This window comes from Anolis carolinensis, chromosome 6 (assembly GCF_035594765.1).
Source record: "Anolis carolinensis isolate JA03-04 chromosome 6, rAnoCar3.1.pri, whole genome shotgun sequence".
NCBI lineage: Eukaryota > Metazoa > Chordata > Lepidosauria > Squamata > Dactyloidae > Anolis > Anolis carolinensis.
Window position 1 is genome coordinate 91,089,751 of NC_085846.1, and position 21,819 is coordinate 91,111,569.

At 38.7% G+C, this 21,819-nt stretch overlaps 1 protein-coding gene across 1 annotated transcript; it reads left to right on the forward strand.

The window, feature by feature from the left end:
* The first annotated feature begins 312 nt into the window (after positions 1 to 312).
* On the forward strand, positions 313 to 16,638 carry asns (asparagine synthetase (glutamine-hydrolyzing)). The gene is made up of 12 exons (XM_003221992.4): positions 313 to 481; positions 3,291 to 3,557; positions 4,756 to 4,993; positions 6,432 to 6,617; positions 7,623 to 7,724; positions 8,657 to 8,784; positions 9,933 to 10,059; positions 12,356 to 12,462; positions 12,661 to 12,761; positions 13,787 to 13,868; positions 14,210 to 14,365; positions 15,102 to 16,638. Exons 2-12 carry the CDS (start codon positions 3,309 to 3,311, stop codon positions 15,309 to 15,311), a joined length of 1,686 nt encoding a protein of 561 aa, XP_003222040.1. The 5' UTR covers positions 313 to 481; positions 3,291 to 3,308; the 3' UTR covers positions 15,312 to 16,638.
* Positions 16,639 to 21,819: the final 5,181 nt, after the last annotated feature.

A 21,819-nucleotide genomic window follows, 5' to 3' on the forward strand; every position in this document is an offset into this window, starting at 1 on the left:
ACCAGAAGCGACTTGCAGTTTCTCAAGTCGCTCCTGACACAGAAAAAAAACAAACATTGAATAGCCTTGCAGCATCAAAGTCTGGCTGCTTCCTGCCTGGGGGAATCCTTTGTTGGGAAGAATTGTTAGGAATTGTGGGAGTTGAAGTCCAAAACACCTGGAGGGCCCAAGTTTGCCAATGCCTGATGCATGTGCACTGATTAGGAAAGGGGGCGGGACAAGTCGCATGAGTGGCAGCCGGCTTTTGGTCGCTCTTGGGAAGCGCTTGCTCGGTAGCCCTGGGAGGCAATCGGTTGCCAGTTTGCCAGCGGGAGGCGGAGCTCACGACTGATGCAATCCGGCCTCGTGTTGCCGACTTCCCCTTCTCTCTTTCGGTTGATGCACGGATGAATTGGAGGCGTGGAAGTGTCCTGCCAACTGCCTTCTAGTGCGGAAGCAGTTTTGTTCCTCCTCCTTCTCCTCGATCATCCGCTGAGCTCAGGTAAGAAGGGGATAGTATTTTAAATAATAATAATAATAATGGTAGTTGTAACATTTTTTCGCCCTTCTTAGAGCATTTTATCTCCATGCAAGCTTCCAGTATCCTTTCTATTCCCAAGCTTTTGAGTTTATCCTAGAACAGTTTATTCTCAAACTCTGGGCTTCCACATGTGCATGTCTGCACTGTGGAATTAATGCGGTTTGACACCACTTGAACTGCTGTAGCTCAGTGGTATGGGATCTTGGGAGTTCAGTGAGGCACCAGAACTCCTTTGCAGAGAAGGCAAAAGCTCCTATGATTCCATAGCATTGAGCCAAGGGCACTCAAAGTGGTGTCAAAACTGCATTCATTGTACACTTGTAATTTAGTTTCTCCGCATCACAGGGAAGGTGGAGGAAAGCTACACCTATTGAATTCCTGGCAATCCAGTTTTCCAGTTCTTTTTTAGGAGAGTGAACTAATATGCTCGGTATGGAATGGATATTTGAACCTGACTTGTAGCCCGATCTTACTCGTGCAGTGGTTGCCAACCTTTTTTTGACCAAGGCCCACTTTGACCAGGGGCCACTCTCCAACATTAGTACCAAAAGGGATACAAATCAGTTTTTGGTCAACTTTAGATTTGGTTTGGTTATTTGAGGTGCTGATTCAGAAAATTGCATTGGATAGACCACATCAACTCTAGTTTCTGATACAGAATAAATGCTATCCAATAGTTGCCATCTGTTCATCCACAGAAAACCATATTTAATAATCTAGAGCTGATGTGGTCTATTCCATGTAATGGTCAGCTCTGCGGAAAGGAGCAGAAATAAAACAAATAAAATAAATAAATAAAGAAGAAGAAGGTTCGCAGACCTGATTTTTGTTCTCATGGCCCACTTTTGGGCCACAGTCCACAGGTTGAGAACCACTGTTCTAGTGTATGCTGTTATAGTGCTCTTATTCCACTCTAAATGCCATGGAAATATCCTGTGGATTTAGTGATGCCCGAGACCTCCCACACTGAGACTTTTAAATGCCATTCCCTCAACCACACATCTCAGGACTTCATATATTGTTGCCATGTCAGTTAAAGTGGAATAATAACACTATAACAATACAGTGCAATAGTTGTTAGAGATAGCAACCTTCTCAAGCTTCCTCAGTCTAATGTTTTGGCTGCTTATAGTGTGTTGGTTTATTTCCTGAAGTGTGTCTTCTTTGGTTTGCAGTTATCGTTGCTCTATGTACTTAAAGCAGTAAGAGGGGCTGCAGACCATGTGACTGATTCAGTGACTGTTTAGAATATTCAGTTTTAAAAGGATGACAGAAGTCAGTTGAGGATTGAGTGCAGAAGCCAGTGTCAGGAGTTATAAGACGTTGAGACTTGAGTCTGTCTGAGTACAGAAGCCAGTGTTAGGAGTTCAAAAAATGTTGAGGCTTGAGTTTCTTTGAAAGTAGACTAATTAAAGAGAGCTGTACAAAGCAATATAGTTTTGAAGAAACTGTTAAAGATTATAAGTTAAAGATTCAAACTAAAACGTTTTAAAGCTTAACCTGACAAGAAATGTATCTGTATATTTAAATACATAACGTTATGAAACTTTTTATTTTAAAATAAGTCTACTTGAATCTTTGTCTGCTGAAAGCATCAAATAGAAACAAAGTTTCTAAGTGCCCAGTGATCATCCATTATCCAATAAACTAAAGTAACACTCCTAAAATTCTGCTACCCATTAGGTTATGATCCTAACAGGTCATAATCCAATAGCCCATTAAATAGGGCACTTGGACTCAAATAGCATGTGATGTGTCATCGCTAAGTCATTGAGCCCAGGTAGTCAAACAAGGTATGGATAAATACTGATGTGAGGACGTTTCAAATCCCAGATTGGAAGAGCTAATTCTTTCTTGTTGGTTTCCTGTCTATTCAATAACTCTTTAGAACAAAGCCTAAGGTGGCTAAGAACCTGTAATTGGGCTGAAGTTGTAGGTATCATAGTACTTGCATACATTTAAAGTTGGAAAGGATCACAAATTGCATCTAACCCCCTAGCAGGCAGAAACACACAACCAAAGGGTGTTCACCCAACCTCTTTTTAAAGGTCCACTATTCTCTAAGTCAGTCCATCTCATGGTTAAACAGCTCTTACAGCTCAGAAGTTATTCCTAATTTTTAAATGCAATCTCTTTTTGTGTAGTTTGGATCCACTGGTGAATGTGGTCTCTGGGGTTGGAGAAAATAACCTAACTCCACCTTCTACAATAATCCCTCCTTGTTTGCAGATTGAACTTTTGCGCATTTGATTTTATTGATATGTTCTTTTTAGGAATCTCTGCAATTCTGTATTCAACTTCTACCAAATGCTGACCATGAAATCTGATTGGAAGTCCTAGAAATTGTTCTCTCGGGTTAAAAAGTGTCATTTTATTTCATTTCCACTTGTCTCCTGCATCCCTAACTCTGACAAATGCAGAGAGCTGAATTTATATGACATTCTTTCAGATATTCGAAGATGGTTGTCATACTCCTTCTCAGTATTCTCTTTTTCAAGCTAAACATATCCATTTATAAATCTTCGATCCTCTTAGTCACCATTCTCTGGACACAATCCAACTTTTTGATGTCCTTTTTGAATGATGTTGTTCAGAATTGGACACCATATTCCATGTGAGCTCTTATCAAAGTAGAGTAGAGTTGCCCTACTACTTTTCATGATCTGGACACCAGACTTCTATTGATACAGCCTACTGCTGCATTTGCTTTTTTTCTTTTAGTCACCATATCATGTTGCTATTCTTCTTATTATTATTTATTCTCCAACAGCCTTGAATCAACATCATCATGTGTGGCATTTGGGCTCTTTTTGGGAGCGACGGATGCCTCTCTGTTCAGTGTCTGTGTGCCATGAAAATAGCACACCGGGGGCCGGATGCTTTCCGATTTGAGAACGTCAATGGATTCACCAACTGCTGTTTTGGCTTCCATCGTCTGGCAATTGTGGATCAGCTGTATGGAATGCAGCCTCTACGGGTGAAGAAATTTCCCTACTTGTGGCTGTGTTACAATGGAGAAATCTATAACTACAAGCAGGTAAAAATCCTCTAAAAAGGTATGCCTTCTCTAGGACTTGTTATGGCACATTTTTCTCGTGCCTCTCTTGTCTTTGTAAAATCCTTTGCATGTTCAGCCTGTAATTTCTTGAGATCATGGTTGGACAATCTGTATCCCTTGCCCTGGTTTCCAAAGGTGTCTGTAAGCTGTCAGATCTCTGATGTGAGGATGGGACTGGGGAAGTAGGGGGAGAGACAATGGAGAAGGAGAATAGTGTTTGCACCCATTATGGGTTTGTGGTGGTTTTGGTCTCGCCCATTAATGGCTTGTGGTCCTGAAGTTATCTCAACAGGAGTGCAGCTATCTACAAAAAAGAGATATCCCACTCCCTTCTATGAAGAATCTTAGGCCACTGTGAGATATTGCAGAAGAACCAAGGCTTTTAGGAAACTGGACAGAAAAACACATACAAGAGACTTAGACTGGAGAAAGGCCAAGTGAAGTAGCAGAAAACTGGGGGCTAAGATCCAATAAAATTGGCTTCAGTGAAGAGTTGAGGATTTCTCTGCTGTTCAGTGTCTCACCACAACAAAAAGTCAGAATTGCTAAGACTACACAAGAAAATGTAGAATTTTGCAGGAATAACGAGAGTCATCACTGGAAGCAGGCCTTACGATGGACATTTTTGTTTATGGGGATTGAGATTGAATCTAATATTGGTTCCAGGTAATGGAGACTAACAAATCCTATTAATTTCAATGGCTTTATGCTACCATGGGGTAGTATAGTTTGCACAATTTGGAGTTCAGGGTTGAAATCCTTGGTCCACTGTGGAAACCCATTGGGTTAACTTGGGCAAGTTGCACTTTTTCAGAGGAAGGCAAAGATAAACCCCTCAGAATAGATCTTGCATTCAAAATATTTTTAAGCTATAGCTCCAGCATTGTAGTGAAGCATTTAAGATGTTGTGGAAGCTGCTTTATCCCCAGTTTAGTCTTTTGGATCAATTATCCCAAAACAACGGCTTCTTCATTCAGTGCTGATTTAGTCAAATTGTGTAGACATATTTAGAGTTTGACAGTGTGTACAACATCTTCCAGAGCCTTATTGACAAAACAAATATGTATCATTATCAGATTAAAGTATAATTGTTCCCTTTTAAGGATGTAATGCATTTTTGAAATGTTTTTGTGAATGCTAATTTTCCTCCCCTGTTAATATTTTTTTAATGTTGTAGCTCCAGAAACACTTTGGATTTGATTACCAGACGTTAGTAGATGGAGAAGTAATCCTACATCTTTACAACAGAGGGGGAATTGAGCAAACGGCTTCTATGCTTGATGGCGTATTTGCCTTCATTTTGCTTGACACTGCAAACAGGAAAGTGTTTCTGGGAAGAGATACATACGGAGTTCGCCCGTTGTTTAAGGTCCTGACGGATGATGGATTCTTGGGTGTTTGCTCTGAAGCAAAAGGTAACCCCAAATTCTGAAGGTTTTTGTAATCCTCTTAACAGAGTCAGAATATTTAAAATTGCACAACTACAATCTTGCAAAATGACATAATTGCTTCCTGATATTGTTATTCTTTTATTTCTGAAGAACCCTGCTTCCTTTCATGATGACAAAAACCATTTTCGTGAGAATGTGTTTGTGTTGATTGAAGTAGAAAGTCTCAGTTGATAGCTTGCTTTGAATGAGGGTTGACAGCTTTCAGCAGAAAAACGAAACCATTCTGCAAAATGAAAATGTGAGGTGAATTTTGTAGTGATTTTCCATGACCTTGTCTGATAAACATTTTAATTTTCAGATTAGAAAAAACTTTTTGTGATATATATAAAAAATTATAGGGCTTGTTAAAGTTTAGTAAAGCTGCACTGAGTTCTAAATAGGGAAGTTAAGAGTTTGCTCAAGCTTAATATGGTTGAAATAATGGGTTCCCATTATAGAAAACATTTTTACTCCTCATTCGCCATCTGTCATGATTTACAATGGAGCCCCCGGTGGTGCAATGGGTTAAACCCTTGTGCTGGCAGGACTGCTGACTAAAAGGTCGGCAATTCGAATCCCGGGAGTGGGGTGAGCTCCTGCCTGACAGCTCCAGCTTCCCATGTGGGGACATGAGAAAAGCCCCCCATAGGATGGTAAAACATCTGGGTGTCCCCTGGGCAGCGTCCTTGCAGACAGCCAATTCTCTCACACCAGAAGCGACCAACTTGTTGATCAGTGTTTCTTTATTAGCTAACTTATTCATTATGGTGAAGAGTCCATGGCCTTTCAAATGTGATATCTCCGTAATTTCCATAATTCCTGACCACTGGCTATGCTGTCGGATTTTGAAAGGAATTGGAGTATAGCAATCTTTAGAGGGCCATAAGTTCTCTAATCTTCCTGTATTAAAGCTTTGGGCTTTTTGAATGCTAGGTCTTTAACCTGTAAAGCTGAAGATCTTTTCCTCATTCTTGTCACCAAGGTTATGTCTGTCATAGGCTCACACCAGAGGAAGGTAAGAGAAAAGTAAGAAGACAGTGTGTGCCAACCCACAGTAGAATTTCCTTGGAACCTTGCATTTTAGCATTATGACTTGCAAATAACACTCTGCTTATTACCTTCCAGTAACAACTCACAAAACAAGCCATGCATAATGCATAGGTGAGGACAGTCATGTGCTATAACAGTCAGATGTTTTTCACCACTTGAAGGAGAGCTCCTTCTAAAAATCATCCTAAGCCCATTGTATAGATGACAGTTACAATGCTGTTATTTCCTGAAGCTAATTTCAAGACTCATGTTTTCAGGGCAATGTTGACATTTATCTAGAAGAAAGCAATTTCAATCATTATAGCAGCAGACATGCTATTAGGCAGAAACTAACAACCTCCTCTGTACCATTTATGTATTCTTATTTATATAGGACTTATTGATTTGAAACACAACATGTCCTTTGCTCCCAAAGTGGACCCTTTCCCTCCAGGACATTATGAAGTCTTGGATTTAAAGCCAAGTGGCAAAGTTGCATCGGTGGAAGTGGTGAAATTTCACAGCCCTAAAGATGAACCTCTGCACGCTGCTTACAGTACAGTACAAAATCTGCCCTCAGGTAATAGTGAATGTAATACCAGTTTCTTATCCTGTTAGACAGGTATATTCCATCTACATCAAAGTGTATATGACTTCATTGTCAGATTTCGTTCTGTTTCAGGAGGTAAGTAGGTAAACTCATACTTAGTAGGGACATTCAAAATAAAGAACTAGTTCTCTCTCTCTCTCTTCCTCCCCCAGGTTTGCATGTTTTAGTATATTCTGCTAATGTCCATTTATCTAGGGATGTTTGCCACCTCTCTTCTTGCATACCAGGAGCTGGTAAATATTGCTCTGAAAGCTCTGAATCTGGCTGGTGTTTCCTCCAGCCATTTGGGTGGCAGCTTCACAGGACAGTAGGGCGTATGGGGCATTCAACTCCCCAACTCTTCCCTGCTGCTCTAAAGCAGTGGTTCTCAACCTGTGGGTCCCCAGGTTTTTGGCCTACAACTCCCAGAAATCCCAGACAGTTTACCAGCTGTGAGTTGAAGGCCAAAACATCTGGGGACCCATATGTTGAGAACCACTGCTCTAGAGGATCCAACCCTTCAGTCTCCTCTGATATTCTTGCTTCTTATCCTCCTCATTTCTTTCGGACTCTTTTTTGCCTTCCCTTTGCTGTTCCTGGTCCCCCTTTTCCCTTCACCAGTCTCTGGATCACTTAATTTTAACCACTAATTCAGTATGAACTGCCTGAATTGGGTATCTTATCATTGGGTGAGTCCATCTGATTTCAAAGTGGGTGCCAACCTTTTGTTTTTGAACCATTCTGTCTTTCTCTCCCCCTTTCCCAGCCAATGCGTTAGTTGATAGAAGGACAGATACTTTTCCTTTATAAACTGCATGCAAAGGGCTTCTGAAATTAGGGCCACTTGAGGTCTTAGAACCAGAGGATGCCCCCCCATTCAAGAACCAGTAGTACTGATATTCAGTAGATTGTTAATAGAGCATGGGTTATGTTTCTCAAGACAGCTATGTTCTTATTTAGTCTATTTTAATGAAACCCCCTTTTTCCTCCTGAAAGGTTTTGATGTCGAAACAGTGAAGAGCAACATCCGGATTTTGTTTGAAAATGCTGTTCGAAAGCGTTTAATGGCTCACCGAAGAATTGGCTGTCTCTTATCAGGTAAAAAAAGAGTAGATTGGTAACAAATCAACATTATTCCTAACAGAATATGTGCCACTGCAGTACATCTGGTTCTGATACTTCATCTATGTCAGAGATCGAATATCTGTGTAACTTCCAAATATTGTTTGGCTACTGTTTTCATCATCCCTTTCTGTACTGGGTAGGAATGATAGAGTTTGAAAAATATCAGGAGAAAATGGAGGAGTGTTTTATTTTGCAACATGAGCGACACCAGGGAAGAATTCACCTGATACTTATAGCTATGAAGGAATTGTTGCTCTCCCTGTCCTTGCATCATTCTAGAGCTTGCTGTCATGAGCAGCCTGAGTAAAGAGGACACCTTTCCATTTGTCAGGTAGGGCTGGACTGCAGCCGGTGGAGATTGGACACAAGAGGAGATTTGTTCATTTGTGATTCATAGCAGCTTTGTACTATTCTTGGAAGAGAAGCTCCTTTGTGTGAAATTATCAAGCGGAAGTAGATCCTCCTTGTATTGTAACCTGCAACAGATCTATCCCTGTGCAGGGTCCTCTATCAGCTTATTAACTGAGCATTTGCTCTGTGTATCTCGGTCTTCTCTTTCCTTCAAGAATAACATCTGGCTAATGCTGTGATAGGCCATAGTATTGACATTAAATTTGAAAGCAGCAGAATCATTTCTCAACCAGTAATTATGGTTCCTTCTTGCATCAAATATTTGGTATGTAAGATCCCTGATTTTAAAAAAGAGAGACATAGTTATAAATAGCACCGGTGAGCATAGATATACCAGTACCTATTTGATTATTCATAGATGTGATTAATATGCTCTCTCTAGGGATCTCCAGGTCCTCTTGACCATAGAGTTGCCCTTGAGGAACTAAAGATTCCTGGAGAGATGCTCTCACAGGAATAGCATTTCTAATTTGCAGTTTTCTCACTTTTCACAGGTGGCTTGGATTCTAGCTTGGTTGCTGCAATGCTGATCAAATTGATGAAAGAACAAAATATTTCCTACCCCTTGCAGACCTTTGCTATTGGAATGGAAGATGCCCCTGACCTGCTGGCTTCAAGAAAGGTACAGTTATGTTTTGGCTCTATTGTAGTGTAAAAATTGTTCCAAAAAGTTTATTGGTGGTCCTTAGTACAGCCAGTTGTTATCCAGTCACACACAATGCCTTCCTTAAAACTTTTCACTTGGTGAATGGAAAATTATTTCATCATTTGGCAATGAGTGAATTCATTGGATAATGACTATTGTTGCACTGCCAAGTTGCATATGCGATCTAGCTTAACTGTACTTTCGAATGCCTGTGTGGTATTAAAATATTAGGATCCTGGCTTCAGCAAGCTGCATAGTTATTGTAACTGTAGAGAGTAATGCGTAGGTAATACTACTCATAATGAGCCTTAGGTTTTGTGTGTGTATTTAGGCAGAGTCCTAGTCCTCAAGGCTATCAAGATAGTCTGGAAGTATCTGGCCATAGACTGAAATCTCACAAGCACTTCTTTAATTTTCATGTTGGCTTTATGTATATGTATAAGTTGAGGGCAGGTTTTGGACGCAAAATTATGGATTTTGATATGGTCATTCTATGGAGAAGGGAAAGCACCAGTGCTGCTTCAGGGGCCAGTTGCCATCTTCTCATCTAGGCATTTTAAAAGGTCAATAGTGGTGCTATGGCGGAGGATGTAGAGTGGATCAGTGCTTCATTTAGATTTTCCCAGAATGGACTCAGCTCTAACCTTTTGCCACTCTATTCAGAGACAAAGATGGTTCCGTGTTTCATTAGAGTTGGAGTACGGTAATTACATTGACCTTTGGATAAGTCAACCCAAGTTTATTGAGGCTCTTTTTCTTAAAATTTCTGGACTTATTTTTGAGTATACACAATAACTTGGAATGGAACAGTTCTAACAAATTAAATGCCATTTAATTCATGACAGGACAGAGAAGGTTTCTTCAGGCAACACATAATTCCAGTCTATAAAATTTGCTGCTATATAATGTGATGATGGTCCCTAGATGAGATTTAAAAGCAGTGCTTTCAAATTTGCTATTAAATAATGTGGTGACGGTCCCTAGATGAAATTTAAAAGCATCGTCTTTTTTAGTAGATAAAAACATGCATACACATTAAGCCCCTTGTTCCTTATAGATCAACCTTTAGTTTTGACATTAATTCAGTTTAATTACTTTATACCAAACTTGGTTGCCATCAACAGGTAGCAGCTCACATTGGAAGCCAACATCATGAGGTCATTTTTAATTCTGAAGAAGGGATTCAAGTCCTTGAAGATGTTATATTTTCCTTGGAAACATATGATATCACTACTGTACGAGCGTCAGTGGGTAAGACTACTGCTACTTTAATTTTTACATCCGGGTGCATACCTTCACTCCAAATAAACAACTGTTCACTTAATCCTTTTGACCTTTCTCCTTTCCTCCGACTGCCAATTCAGCAGTGTTGCCACAAAATATTCTTTTTTAAAAAAAATAGTTTTTATTGTGCTTTTATCTATAATTACAGTGAAAGCGAGGAAAACAATTGTGTGTAGACAGTGGGGTGAAAGTAGAGACCAGAGACCAAAAAGCAAAAGAAGATAAAACCAGGAGAGGACAGATAAATAAAAAATAAACTTTTAAAAAAACCAAAATAAAATAAAATAAAATAAAATGGATGACTTCCCATTGACCTCTTGAGGGTTTCAAAATCTTGTAGTCTGTTTTCATCCCTGGTGTTAACAGTCTTGTAGTGGTGTATATCACATATCCAATAAGTCTATTGTTAAATTATATCCTTTCTGAATGAAGTCTCTGAAGCCCAGCCAGTCTGTTTTTTCTTTGACTTCTCTTAGTCTTTGAGTTAACGTATCCATTTGTATTATATCAAACAATTTTAAAATCCAGTCGTTGATGGTTGGTACCTCCTTTTGATTCCATATTCTAGCTACAACTAATCTTGCTGCGGTTCCAATAAAAAATAGTAATTTGTCTTGATTCTTATTTGTTTTTGCATTTGATATTCCTAATAGATAAGTCTCTGGTAATAGAGGAAACTTGAGTCCTAGTATTGATTGTGATGCCTTGTGGACATTTTTCCAGTATTCTTTGATTTTCTTACATTTCCACCATTGATGTAAGAAGGTTCCTACTTCTTTGTTACATTTCCAGCATTTGTTCGTATTGTGTTTGTTAAAATTTGCTAGTTTCGGCAAAGTAGCTGGCCACAAAATATTCTTTCTTGGATTACAATATCCAAATCACATTATCCTAGATTCCTGGGCTTGTGTCACAGAAATTGCCTTTCCTTTCTATTCATTCCGTTTGAACTTTGTGGAGGGCTGTAATTGTCAGTGGAGGAAGCATGCTGGAAATTGATACACTCTTTCTCTTCTAGAAAAGTTAATGGCATGAATGTCAGAAGTCTTAGCTTTTTCAAGGCTAGACTGAGTCCCTCTGAAAGGAGCAAGCACTAAGAACCCAGGTCACCAAGACTCCTATGTAGTTAAGTACAAGGAGCTGCTAATCAGAAATGTCCAAGTTTATAGCCGTATTGGAATTCACTTAGTTGAACTTTCTTTTATATAGTAATTTTATGCTTTGATCAATTGTCTTTATCATAGTTTCACTGATGCTGTTACAGAATGAATAAATACCCCTTTATCTGAAATGCTTGGGACGTGAAGTGCTTTGGATTTTGATTTTGGGGGATTTTTAGAACACCTGTATTTGCATAGACATACCTAATGAGATATCTTGGAGATGGGATCCAAGTCTAAACATGAAATGCATTTATGCTTCATAGACAACTTATACACATAGCCTGAAGGTAATTTTATACAACATTTTACATAATTTTGTACATGAAATAATGTTTTGTGTACATTGAACTATCAGAAAGTAAAGGTGTCACTCTGACAATCACCCATATAGGCAATTTTGGAGTGTTTTTGAATTTAAAATCGCAGATAATGCTCAACCAGGATTATTATTTCTCACTACATTCTGTTTTTACTATTTCATATTCACATGCATGCAAGTATGCAAAATTTAGAATAGCCTGTGTGCCAGTTTTGAGTTTCTCACCTTGAAAACAATTCTAGGTTCCTTGGTTAAGGAAATCCTTTCTCCTCATTATATGGCAACCGTTTAATATTTTAACATGACTGTGGAGATCAGCTGTCAGAAATAGTGACCTTTGATCACATTTCCTGGGGTTCCTGGAGGTTGGACCCTGACATTTGAGGAACCAAAGGTTAAGAACCATTGGAGTATGTTGGAATTTAAGAAAATATACTTCTATATGGTACATTGGCACAAAGTATGACCTTCGTATACACAGGGAATATCCCCATGGATGCTTGAAAACATGGATAATAGTAAACCTCATGTTTTGAATATTTTTCGGCTGGAAGCATACCATAGAATAGCATTAAAGGACCAAGAGAGGGCAACATTTTGCGGTGTAAGTGAAATGGTTGATACTGAATCTGCAGATGAGAGGGATCATACTGTATAACATATTGAATATATTCCTTGCAAGGTGACTGAGCATAAAACTATGAATTTCAGTTTCTCTTCCTGCCCCTTTTTATACCACTCAGTGTCTATCTAAACTTTGGAACTTGTGTCTCCACTCTAGGCATGTATCTGATCTCTCAGTACATCAGGAAAAAAACAGACAGTGCAGTCATTTTCTCAGGAGAAGGTTCAGACGAGCTGACGCAAGGCTATATCTATTTTCATAAGGTACATTTCCAAAATAATGATAATCCTTGCCATGTTGCTGCAGAAAGGAAATAAAGAACCCCAATATGATTCTTCTCCCTGTCTTCCTCTTTGCCGATACATGTGTTGTTTGTTTCTCTGCTACAGAGTTCTGAATATTAGCTGCCCAACTGCTTATGCAGGAAAGTAATTGCTGCCTGTGTGTTGCCTTTCTTGCAGGCGCCCACTGCGGAAGAAGCGGCAGAGGAGAGCGAGAGACTTCTCAGGGAACTCTATCTGTTTGATGTTCTCCGAGCCGACAGGACAACCGCTGCCCACGGGTAGAACTCAACATGGAACACTATTATTGCTGAAGTTATATACGAAATCAGTAGTTTCTTCTTTTCTTCAGGAATGAGTCCAAATCTGCAATTATTGATAAACCTGTCCCCCATTTTGAAGGGGAGTTGATGTTTTTAAAAACACTCTTTTGCATTCTCTATGCATTTTGAAATTTCATTATATTTTGGGCTTAAGAAAAGCCCTTTAAAACCAGGAAGTGAACTGATTCTCTGCCTAAATACTTGAAGGTGCAAGATCTTGTCTGATCCTGGAAGCTAAGTGTCGCCAGACTTAGGCCCCATCTACATTGCAATATAATGCAGCTACAAACTTTCCAATTAACATTTGGAAAAGAAACCACTAGGACCTGTGGACTGTTTTCAGTGGAAAGTAATGGCAAACCATTTATGAGTAGACAACATTGCCAGAGACAACATAAAGCTACATAACAACAACAACAAAGTGGCTGTTTTCATTTAGTATAATATTTTTTTAAGTTAAATTAAAACAAATTCTTCAGCATCCATTTAAGAGCTCTGTACTACAACTGAGGGGAGGATCTTTGTGGATAATTTCTTTAATAGGGATGGAGGACTTCTGACCTTCCAAATGCTTGTATCTAGTTGTTGTTGTTATTGTTTTTATTTATACCTCAGTTTTTCTCTCCACAAGGAGACTGAAAGTGGCTTACGTTAAAAGCATCTCAGTACAATTTAAAATCTACAAATATATAAACATTAAAAAGTTTCCGTGCTCATTGGCTATGTTGGCTGAGGTTGATGGGATTTGCAGTCCAACAACATCTGGAGAGTCAAACTTTCTACTTTAATCTGTCTGATATGCCCACTGCTTAGAGTTGCATCAACTATGCAGATAAACTTTGCACAAGTCAGAATATTACAGTGTAGTTACAGCCATGGCTGTAACTAGACTGTAAAAATTAGTATGTTTTCTAGGTGTTTGCGTACATACATACAAAGTTACACGGAATATTAATTTCTCCAAACTTTGTTTCTCTTTTCAGTCTTGAACTGCGAGTTCCATTTTTAGATCACCAGTTTACCGCTTATTATCTGGGCTTGCCAGCAGAACTCAGAATACCAAAAGTAAGATACATACCACTTATTTGTAGCACTTGTGACTTCTTTCCTAGAAGCATAATTTGGATGTCTTCCTTTGGTTCTGATCATTACTAGATTTGTTCATTCATGATGGATTGTCACTGACTTCACCAAATATTATTGCGGAATTACGTTTTGAATTGAAGCCTAGTTACCTAATCAGGAACATGATATTGGTGACTTAGAGTTTGGGTAAGATTCATTCTTGACCCACTCTAGATGTCTAGTTGAGATGCTTTAGAAAATACTGCATTTTTTCTTTAATCAGATGCATTTGAAACAGATAGACTCCGGTAGCTGATGGCTTGTAATTATCTTTTTAACAGAATGGAATTGAAAAGCATCTCTTAAGAGAGGCCTTTGAAGATACTAACTTATTGCCCAAAGAAATACTGTGGAGACCAAAAGAAGCCTTCAGTGATGGCTTAACTTCTATCAAGAAATCGTGGTTCTCAATATTGCAAGACTACGTTGATGCTCAGGTGCTCTACTGTTTGTTAACATTTTGTTTTCTTTCTCAGCATGACAAGTGAAAAATCCACAGAATTCATTTTCCCCCTTTATGGCCAGCACACATGTAGACACACAAGATAAATCCAATTACATAAGTTCTTACTAATAGCCTTCATTTCATTGGCTCTAATATGGTTGGATTTAGCCTATTTATTATGAGGTCAGGAAGATGTATATATTTTTTCCATCTGACAAGCTATCCTCATGACAACTCTGTAAAGTAGGTTAAGCTGAGAAGATAAATGGTCCAAGTTGGCTCATTAAATCCTGGTAAGGATTTGTATTTGGGTCTCACAAGACTGAAGGCTTAACAAGTACACTTTGGATGTGTTCTGTGTTTAAAAAACTGGAGCTAATGGGGGGAAACTGGTTCCATTTTTTTGGAACTAGCAGGTCAGATAGACCCAGAAACAAGTCTAATATTTGAGGAACCAAATATGTGTTGATCGGGGTTATCTTAAAAATTCCTTGAAATGTAAAATGCCTCAAATGACATATGAGCACATTGTGCTTTATTGTTTTAGAACCAGTGTTTTTGAAAGTGAAAAAAGCACACATAAATTGCTGTTTTTTAAATTCAGAGAATGTCTCTCTAGGAATTTCTAGGTTTTTCAGCATGACTATGGTCATGCTCTATGGAGGAATGACTGCAATGAGTACTATGGCCTGCCTATCTTACAGTTTTGTCCACTTTTTCATCTGTAGGTTGATGACTTTTTGTTGGAGAAGGCAGCAGAGAAATTTCCTTTCAACCCCCCAAAGACAAAAGAAGGCTATTACTATCGTCAGATCTTTGAGAAGCACTATCCGGGCCGATCCGATTGGCTCACCCACTACTGGATGCCGAAATGGATCAAAGCCACTGACCCTTCTGCCCGCACCCTGCAGCATTACAAGTCCGCTGCAAAGGAATAGGCACTTTTAAGGGAAGGGCAGGTATAAGATTTAGGCAGGTACGTCTTCATAGGAAGCTTCTGTCAACTTGTGTGGGACAGTGAGAAAATACAGCTTTAAAATAAAATAAAAACACCTACTTGAATTATTTTTACATAAAATGGGTCTGTGCTTTTTAGAATCATAGAGTTGGAAAAGACTATAAGAAGCATCCATTCTAGTTCCCCATCGTGCAGGAATACGTCATTGTTATTTCAACAAATGTGAGAAACAAATTAATATTATGATGAATCTGCATTTTAAGATGACGTGTTTCATATTTTCCAGCAGTGGATGGGAAATATCAGATCTGAGGGTTGTTATTATGTATTCTGTTGAATGCTTTTATGGCCGGAATCATTGGGTTGCTTTGAGCTTTCCGGGCTATATGGCCATGTTCCAGACGTCTTCTTTCTTGACGTTAAAAAACAACACTTTGAAAACGAGAATTCCAGACATGAAACAATCAGAGCCAGCTAACACCTCTCAACAAAGGATTCCTCTAGGCAGGAATCAGTCAGGCTTTGAAGCTGCAAGGCTTTCAATGCTAATCAAGGTGATTAATTGCAAAATTCACACTAGCCTCCAACAGACAAGAGTTCTTTCTTCCACCCTGGACCTTTCACAGATATATAAACCTCACTTGCCTAGTTTTCAATAGATCTCACGGCCACTGAGGATGCCTGCCATACATGTGGGCGACTGTCAGGAGAGAATGCTTCTGGAACATGACCATACAGCCTGGAAAACTCGCAGCAATACATTATTATGTTTATTTATACCCCACCTTTTCTCTCCACAAGGAGTTCTACTATTCACTCAAAAGTACAAGAAATGAACCATGAATAATTATTGTTCATTGTTGTTCCTGCCTCTGCTTTGAATACCTTGTCTTTTAATCATTCCCTTCAATTCATTGTTTCCTCAATTCTCTTCTCCTTTAACAAAATCCTTCCTTTCCTGTTTTCACTTTTATTTTATGTTGTTATACACTTAACAAAAACAAAATAAAAACAAAAAGGACAGAAAATAAAAAATTACAAAAATCAGATATATTTCATATTTAGAATAGTGCTTCACTTTGTGTCAATTTAAGAGAAAAAAAATAGAATGAAGTGCCACGACCAGATTATTATAGGATACAAATAACAAGTTCTGGCGTTATGTATATTACATTAATTTTTGTCATTTTGGTCCTAGGGTCAGCTAAGATGTTTTATGGGATTTTAAGTGATGTTCTGGCAGATGTCAAATAGAGTTATCCTTATTTATAAGTGAAATAAAGAAAACCCAAATTTGGTCAAAATTATCTATATTTTTCTCTGCTGGCTTTATTCAGTTCTGTTCCTATCTCTGCTATGTATAGCACTTTCTATCATTCCATCATCATTTTTTTCAATTATTTCTTAAAAAGTCATTCCTTTTCTTCTCCTTTTCTCATTCCTTTTCTGTTTTAATTTGGGGGAAAGTCTAAGGATACCTTTAATCCAAATGGTTACATTTCACATTCAGATAAAAAAAAATCTGCTCCTGAAGGTGTTTACAAATGAAAGTAAGTGTTGATCTGCAAGAATAAAAAGTCCACGGAGTATAGCCCACTTCTTTAGATGCACATATTATGAAGTATACTAAATGCTTAAGTCAAATTAAAAAATCAGATTCTGCAAGAAGACTTTGCTTTGCAGCCACTATGTGGCGCCCTAGAACTTCCACAGCAATACTTTGTCAAGATCTGTTTCTTGGTATCATATGTACTAGAAGTTTGCAGCCGGTATATTGACTAAATTTCTTCATTCTGCTTATTTTACACATTTTTTCTCCTCTTTGGATGATGATAAAAAAGAACATCCAGCAACCAACTGAAAAATTAAAACAAAAAGAAAATGAGTTGAATGCTAATAGAAGTATATTGAAACCAAATAAAACAAGCGGATAGGAGAAAAAGACCCATTTACGAGGGTTGAATGAAAAGTAATGCCTCCACCTTCATTATTTCTGTTTGGATGGGAATATTTTAATAAACCAAATGCAGGAATAATCCTTAGAATGTGCTCTTTAACTACCACTATTCACTTTTCCACATAATCACCAGACAATTGGATACATTTCTGCCAATGATGAACAAGTTTTCTGAAGCCATCATGGAATAAGTCAACACTCTGTTTCTACAGCCAGCGTCTCACAGTACCCATCGTGCACAGATCTTCCGATAGCCAAGCAAAGCAATAATGTGACCCACACGTTCTTGTGAAATGCCGATTATGCTTGAAATTTATCTCTGAGTGATACGACGATCGTCCTGAATCAATCTGTCAACCTTTTGCTTGTGAAACTCGGTGGTTGCTGTCACAGGACGTTTGTCACGCAAGTCAGATGTTCCCACTTCAACATCTTTAAATTTACTTGTCCAATGACACACAGCACTAACATCAACACAATCACCATAAACAGCTTGCATTCTCTGATGAATCTCCTTTGTGGTGACACCTGCTGCTGCCAAGAATTCAATGACTGCATGTTGCTTAAATTGCATTGACCGACTGTCTGCACAAGGTTCCATACTTTGCACTTTAACAACACAACTGTTCAATGCTAAGGCTTCCCACCAAATGGAACTGTAGAGGAGTCTACTGAACAAGCCAGTACCTGCCGCATACCAGTACTGCCATCTGTTGAGGAATTACGAAGGTGGAGACATTACTTTTCATTCATCTCTCGTACACAGTATAATTAATGCAGTTTGACACCACTTTAACTGCCATGGCACAATGAGATGTAATTGGGACTATAGTTTTTCAAAATCTTTAGTCTTCTCTGCCAATGACTGCTAGTGATTCCACAGCAGTTAAAATGGTGTCAAACTGCATTAATTTTACTCTGCAGATGCACCCCCAGTTTTTCTCTCCTCTCACTTCCCTTTTGTTTTTACTTCAGTTGCTTCTGACTGAGTTTAAAGAGGAGAAGTAGTTTGCACTCGATTCTGCAATAGGAAGAGATTCTTCGCTTTCTCAGTGGGCTCAGGCAAAAACAAACTGTTGCAGCCTCTTCTAACCAATACATTCTTCTTTATTAATAACTTCTGCCATCTTCAATGCACTATGATGTTGCTTCACTGCATATGCCCCAGTTTTCATGTGTGAATTGTCGAAGCCTATGCTACTATTTACCAGAAGATGGCAGTGACTGCTCTGTTGATCCCTTGCTTTTGTCAGATTAAAATGAGAAAAATACATGATTTAAACAACTTTCATTTGTTCCTTTTCTAAAATAATCTTGCTAAACTCCCATGCCTATGAGTTAGCATCACTTTTTATTAAAGGAAAATATAATAATTATACAAATGCTATGTGTCATTACAAAAACAAAACAAATAAAGCCAAAACTCAGTTAATGCTCTGGGCAAAATCATAATTATTATGCAAAACAGTGCCCTTGCAACTGGAGGTACTTTTCAGATGTTACTCCATCTCCATTATTAATTTACATTATTATTAACGTTGGAAAGTAGTTTAAATAATGAAGGTATTATTCCCTTTCTAGAGAGAGCTCCAAAAATAGCACTTTATTGGATGTATATTGTTTTCATGTGCATTGCCTTGAATTCTTAAAAGAACCAGCAATAAAAAGAGAGAAAAATACGATATTTTGTTCACTGAGAAAAAAAGCAAAGCTCATATTAGTAGAAATTACTAGGTTCCAGGATTATGCAACAAAACATTTTTAGAGCTTTTAGGGATGGACGTATAGCTTTTTCTTTAAGGCCATAATAAAGGAAAGCAAGAACATCTGAAATATCACCCAATGGCAGTTAGCACCATTATCTAGTAAAAATGGCCTTGGCAGTTCACAGGAAAGTGAAAAGCTTTTCACAGATGTTGTCAGTGGGGGCTGCATTCATAACTAGGGATTGAAAAGCACCTGTTCGGAGCCCATTTCCCCCACATTCTGTTTTATATCATGGAGTAATTGTTGTTTTAGGATTTTGTTTTGCAGCTTTTTATGGATTTTAAAGAAAGGGTATTTTTGTCCCAAATGTATCAGAAGGCTTTTAAAGACATGACAGTGGATGTCCTGTTTTTAACATAATGGACTTTATGTATTCATGTCTACAGTATGTACAGTATGTACTGGGTAAAACCAGTATGCCATTGTCCAGTGTTGCTTCGCATGTTGCCGTCATAGCCAGAAAAGTCTACCATGACCCACTGCGAGAAGTAGGGCTCCCAACTTCATACCTGGAAATAGGTCTACACTGCCTCCTTGATTTTCATGATAAAGAATCTCTTTTGCCAATACATGTGAGGATTTATTTATTTATTTCGTGTCAAAAGCATTGTACATTTCAAATAATGGAAATAAAAATAATTTTTTTTAAAAAAAGGAAAAAAAAGAAATCACAAGCAACTAAATAGTTTTGGACCAAAAGCGGGCGACAGCAACCGCATTGTCTGTAGCTTTAAACAACTCCTCCTCCGTACATGAGGCAGGGCATTGTGGGCAAGCATACATATGCTGAGTTGTTTGTTCAGCTCCACAGTCACACAAGGTGGAGGATTCCTCCAGGTAGTGCCACCTTGCCAAGTTGTCTTTTGATCTGCCCACTCCGCTTCTGAGTCTGTTCAGGGACTTCCAAGTTGCCCATTCTTGGTTTGCCCCTGGAGGAAGACCCTCTTGGGGGGCCATCCAGTTAGAATTGCCAGGTTTAGCTGCCCAGAGAGACACCCTTGCTGCTGCTGGAGGAACATCAAGAGGAGTGGTGGTTCTCATGAAGCCCTTCCTTGATTTGAGTCTGGTGGGAGGAGGCTGATAGTCATGCAGTGGGTGGCTTTCACAATGTTCGACCTTTTTTCTCTCACCATTAGCAGCAACTTCCCGTCGCACGTCAGGAGGGGCAATGCCAGCTAACTTGTAGAGGATGAGGTCCAGCCCTAACATTGAGTCAGAACCATTAGGTCACAGGGAAAAAGAAATAAAGGTTCATTTTTTTAATCCTGAATTTTCTTTAGAGGCCCCCTTTGATGGCTCTTTTCATCTTGGATTGATGGGAAGTGTATAAATGTACCAAGAATAGGTACAATAGGAAACAAGAATGAAGGAGTCAAATAATGAGCATGTACCCAATTATCAGGTAGATTTTGAACAATAGTAACCTAGAACTCATTTTAATGCTAAAAATCACAACTAGGGCTGAATCTTTGGGGCATCGGAGGTGGTCAGATTCTGGTCTGACAATCTTGTTGGAGATAATAGATGATTGGGAAATTATCTCCAGTAGGATTGTCAGACCAGAATCTAAGATGTTGAGGTGACCACCTCTGATGTCCCAAAGATTCAGGCCTGATGGTTGTCCTTAAGTTAGATATACGTTAAGCATCAACCATATTTGCATAAGGTACACCTTTCATTTAGGGAGCTTTAGTTTATAAAAATAATTTTTCTAGGCTTTGGATAGGAGGGCAGATGTTGTGTCTTTTCTGGCCATTCCTGCACCCGCTACTACTCTACTGGCTGGTGTGGCCTCCCAAAATAGCTTGCAATCCTCAGTTCTGATGAATGGCATGTTCCTGTTGTCAGCATGTCATGAATACTTTTTAAACAAAGGTTCTTTTTATTGCAATTCCGATGTGAGAGGGTATCTCAGAGAACCTTTTACACAGAGAAAGAAGGTAGACATACAGATCTAAGCTACATTCGTTAACAAACAAGCAAAGGGGAATTACATTTTTACTCAACATTCACGCACATATACACATTCACTCTTTCATTCATATATTACCATTCTGCCTCTGTCTCCTGGAGAAGAACACCAGCACTTAAGACAGATTGCTTCCCTTCAAATCTGCCAATTTTCTAATATTTCCAAAATTTCCAAAACGAAGTAAGCGACCAGACTCTGAGTTCCATTGCAGATCTGCCACTCTCCCAAATACACACAATACGTATCCAAAACACACTCCTTCCCTTCCACCTGAGGAGGCAGACGACCAGACTTCTGCTTTCCATGCAGATCTGTCACCCTACAAATACACCACCCCTGTCCTTCCCATGAAGCAGAGCATGGCGGGTTACCAGACCAGCTTTCTACCACAATTTTGGAATATAAAGTGTCTCATATATAGCAATATTTCTTGCTGATGTTCTTCCAAAAAGTTGAAAAATCTGTAAATGAGTGACAAGTTGTTTTCCAGCTTGAAACATCTTGACTCCCATCAGTTCCTTGCAGATGTTGACTTTTCTTCTTAACAGATATTGGCTTCCTTAACTTAAAAGAGCATTATCTTTGACTATGTAAACATGTTGTTTTCCACCAAGAGTTAATTAAGTCAGCAATGTCAACAGTTAATCATTGCCACAGTTCTCATCAGCAACTTTTGATTACAGTTCAAGACTTGTGCAATTTTTAAATGCTGTTTTTATAATTGATGTTTTAATTATCTGTTTTCAATTGTATTGTTTTTATACTTGTTTGTTTTTGGCATCTAATGACTGC

What these genes read in the sequence shown, in the direction of transcription:
- asns (XM_003221992.4), top strand. Translation starts at nt 3,309, where the DNA reads ATGTGTGGCATTTGGGCTCTTTTTGGGAGCGACGGATGCCTCTCTGTT. An exon ending in AGTACAAAATCTGCCCTCAG is followed by an intron (nt 6,618 to 7,622) that starts GTAATAGTGAAT and finishes TCCTCCTGAAAG; the next exon opens with GTTTTGATGTCGAAACAGTG. An exon ending in TACTGTACGAGCGTCAGTGG is followed by an intron (nt 10,060 to 12,355) that starts GTAAGACTACTG and finishes TCTCCACTCTAG; the next exon opens with GCATGTATCTGATCTCTCAG.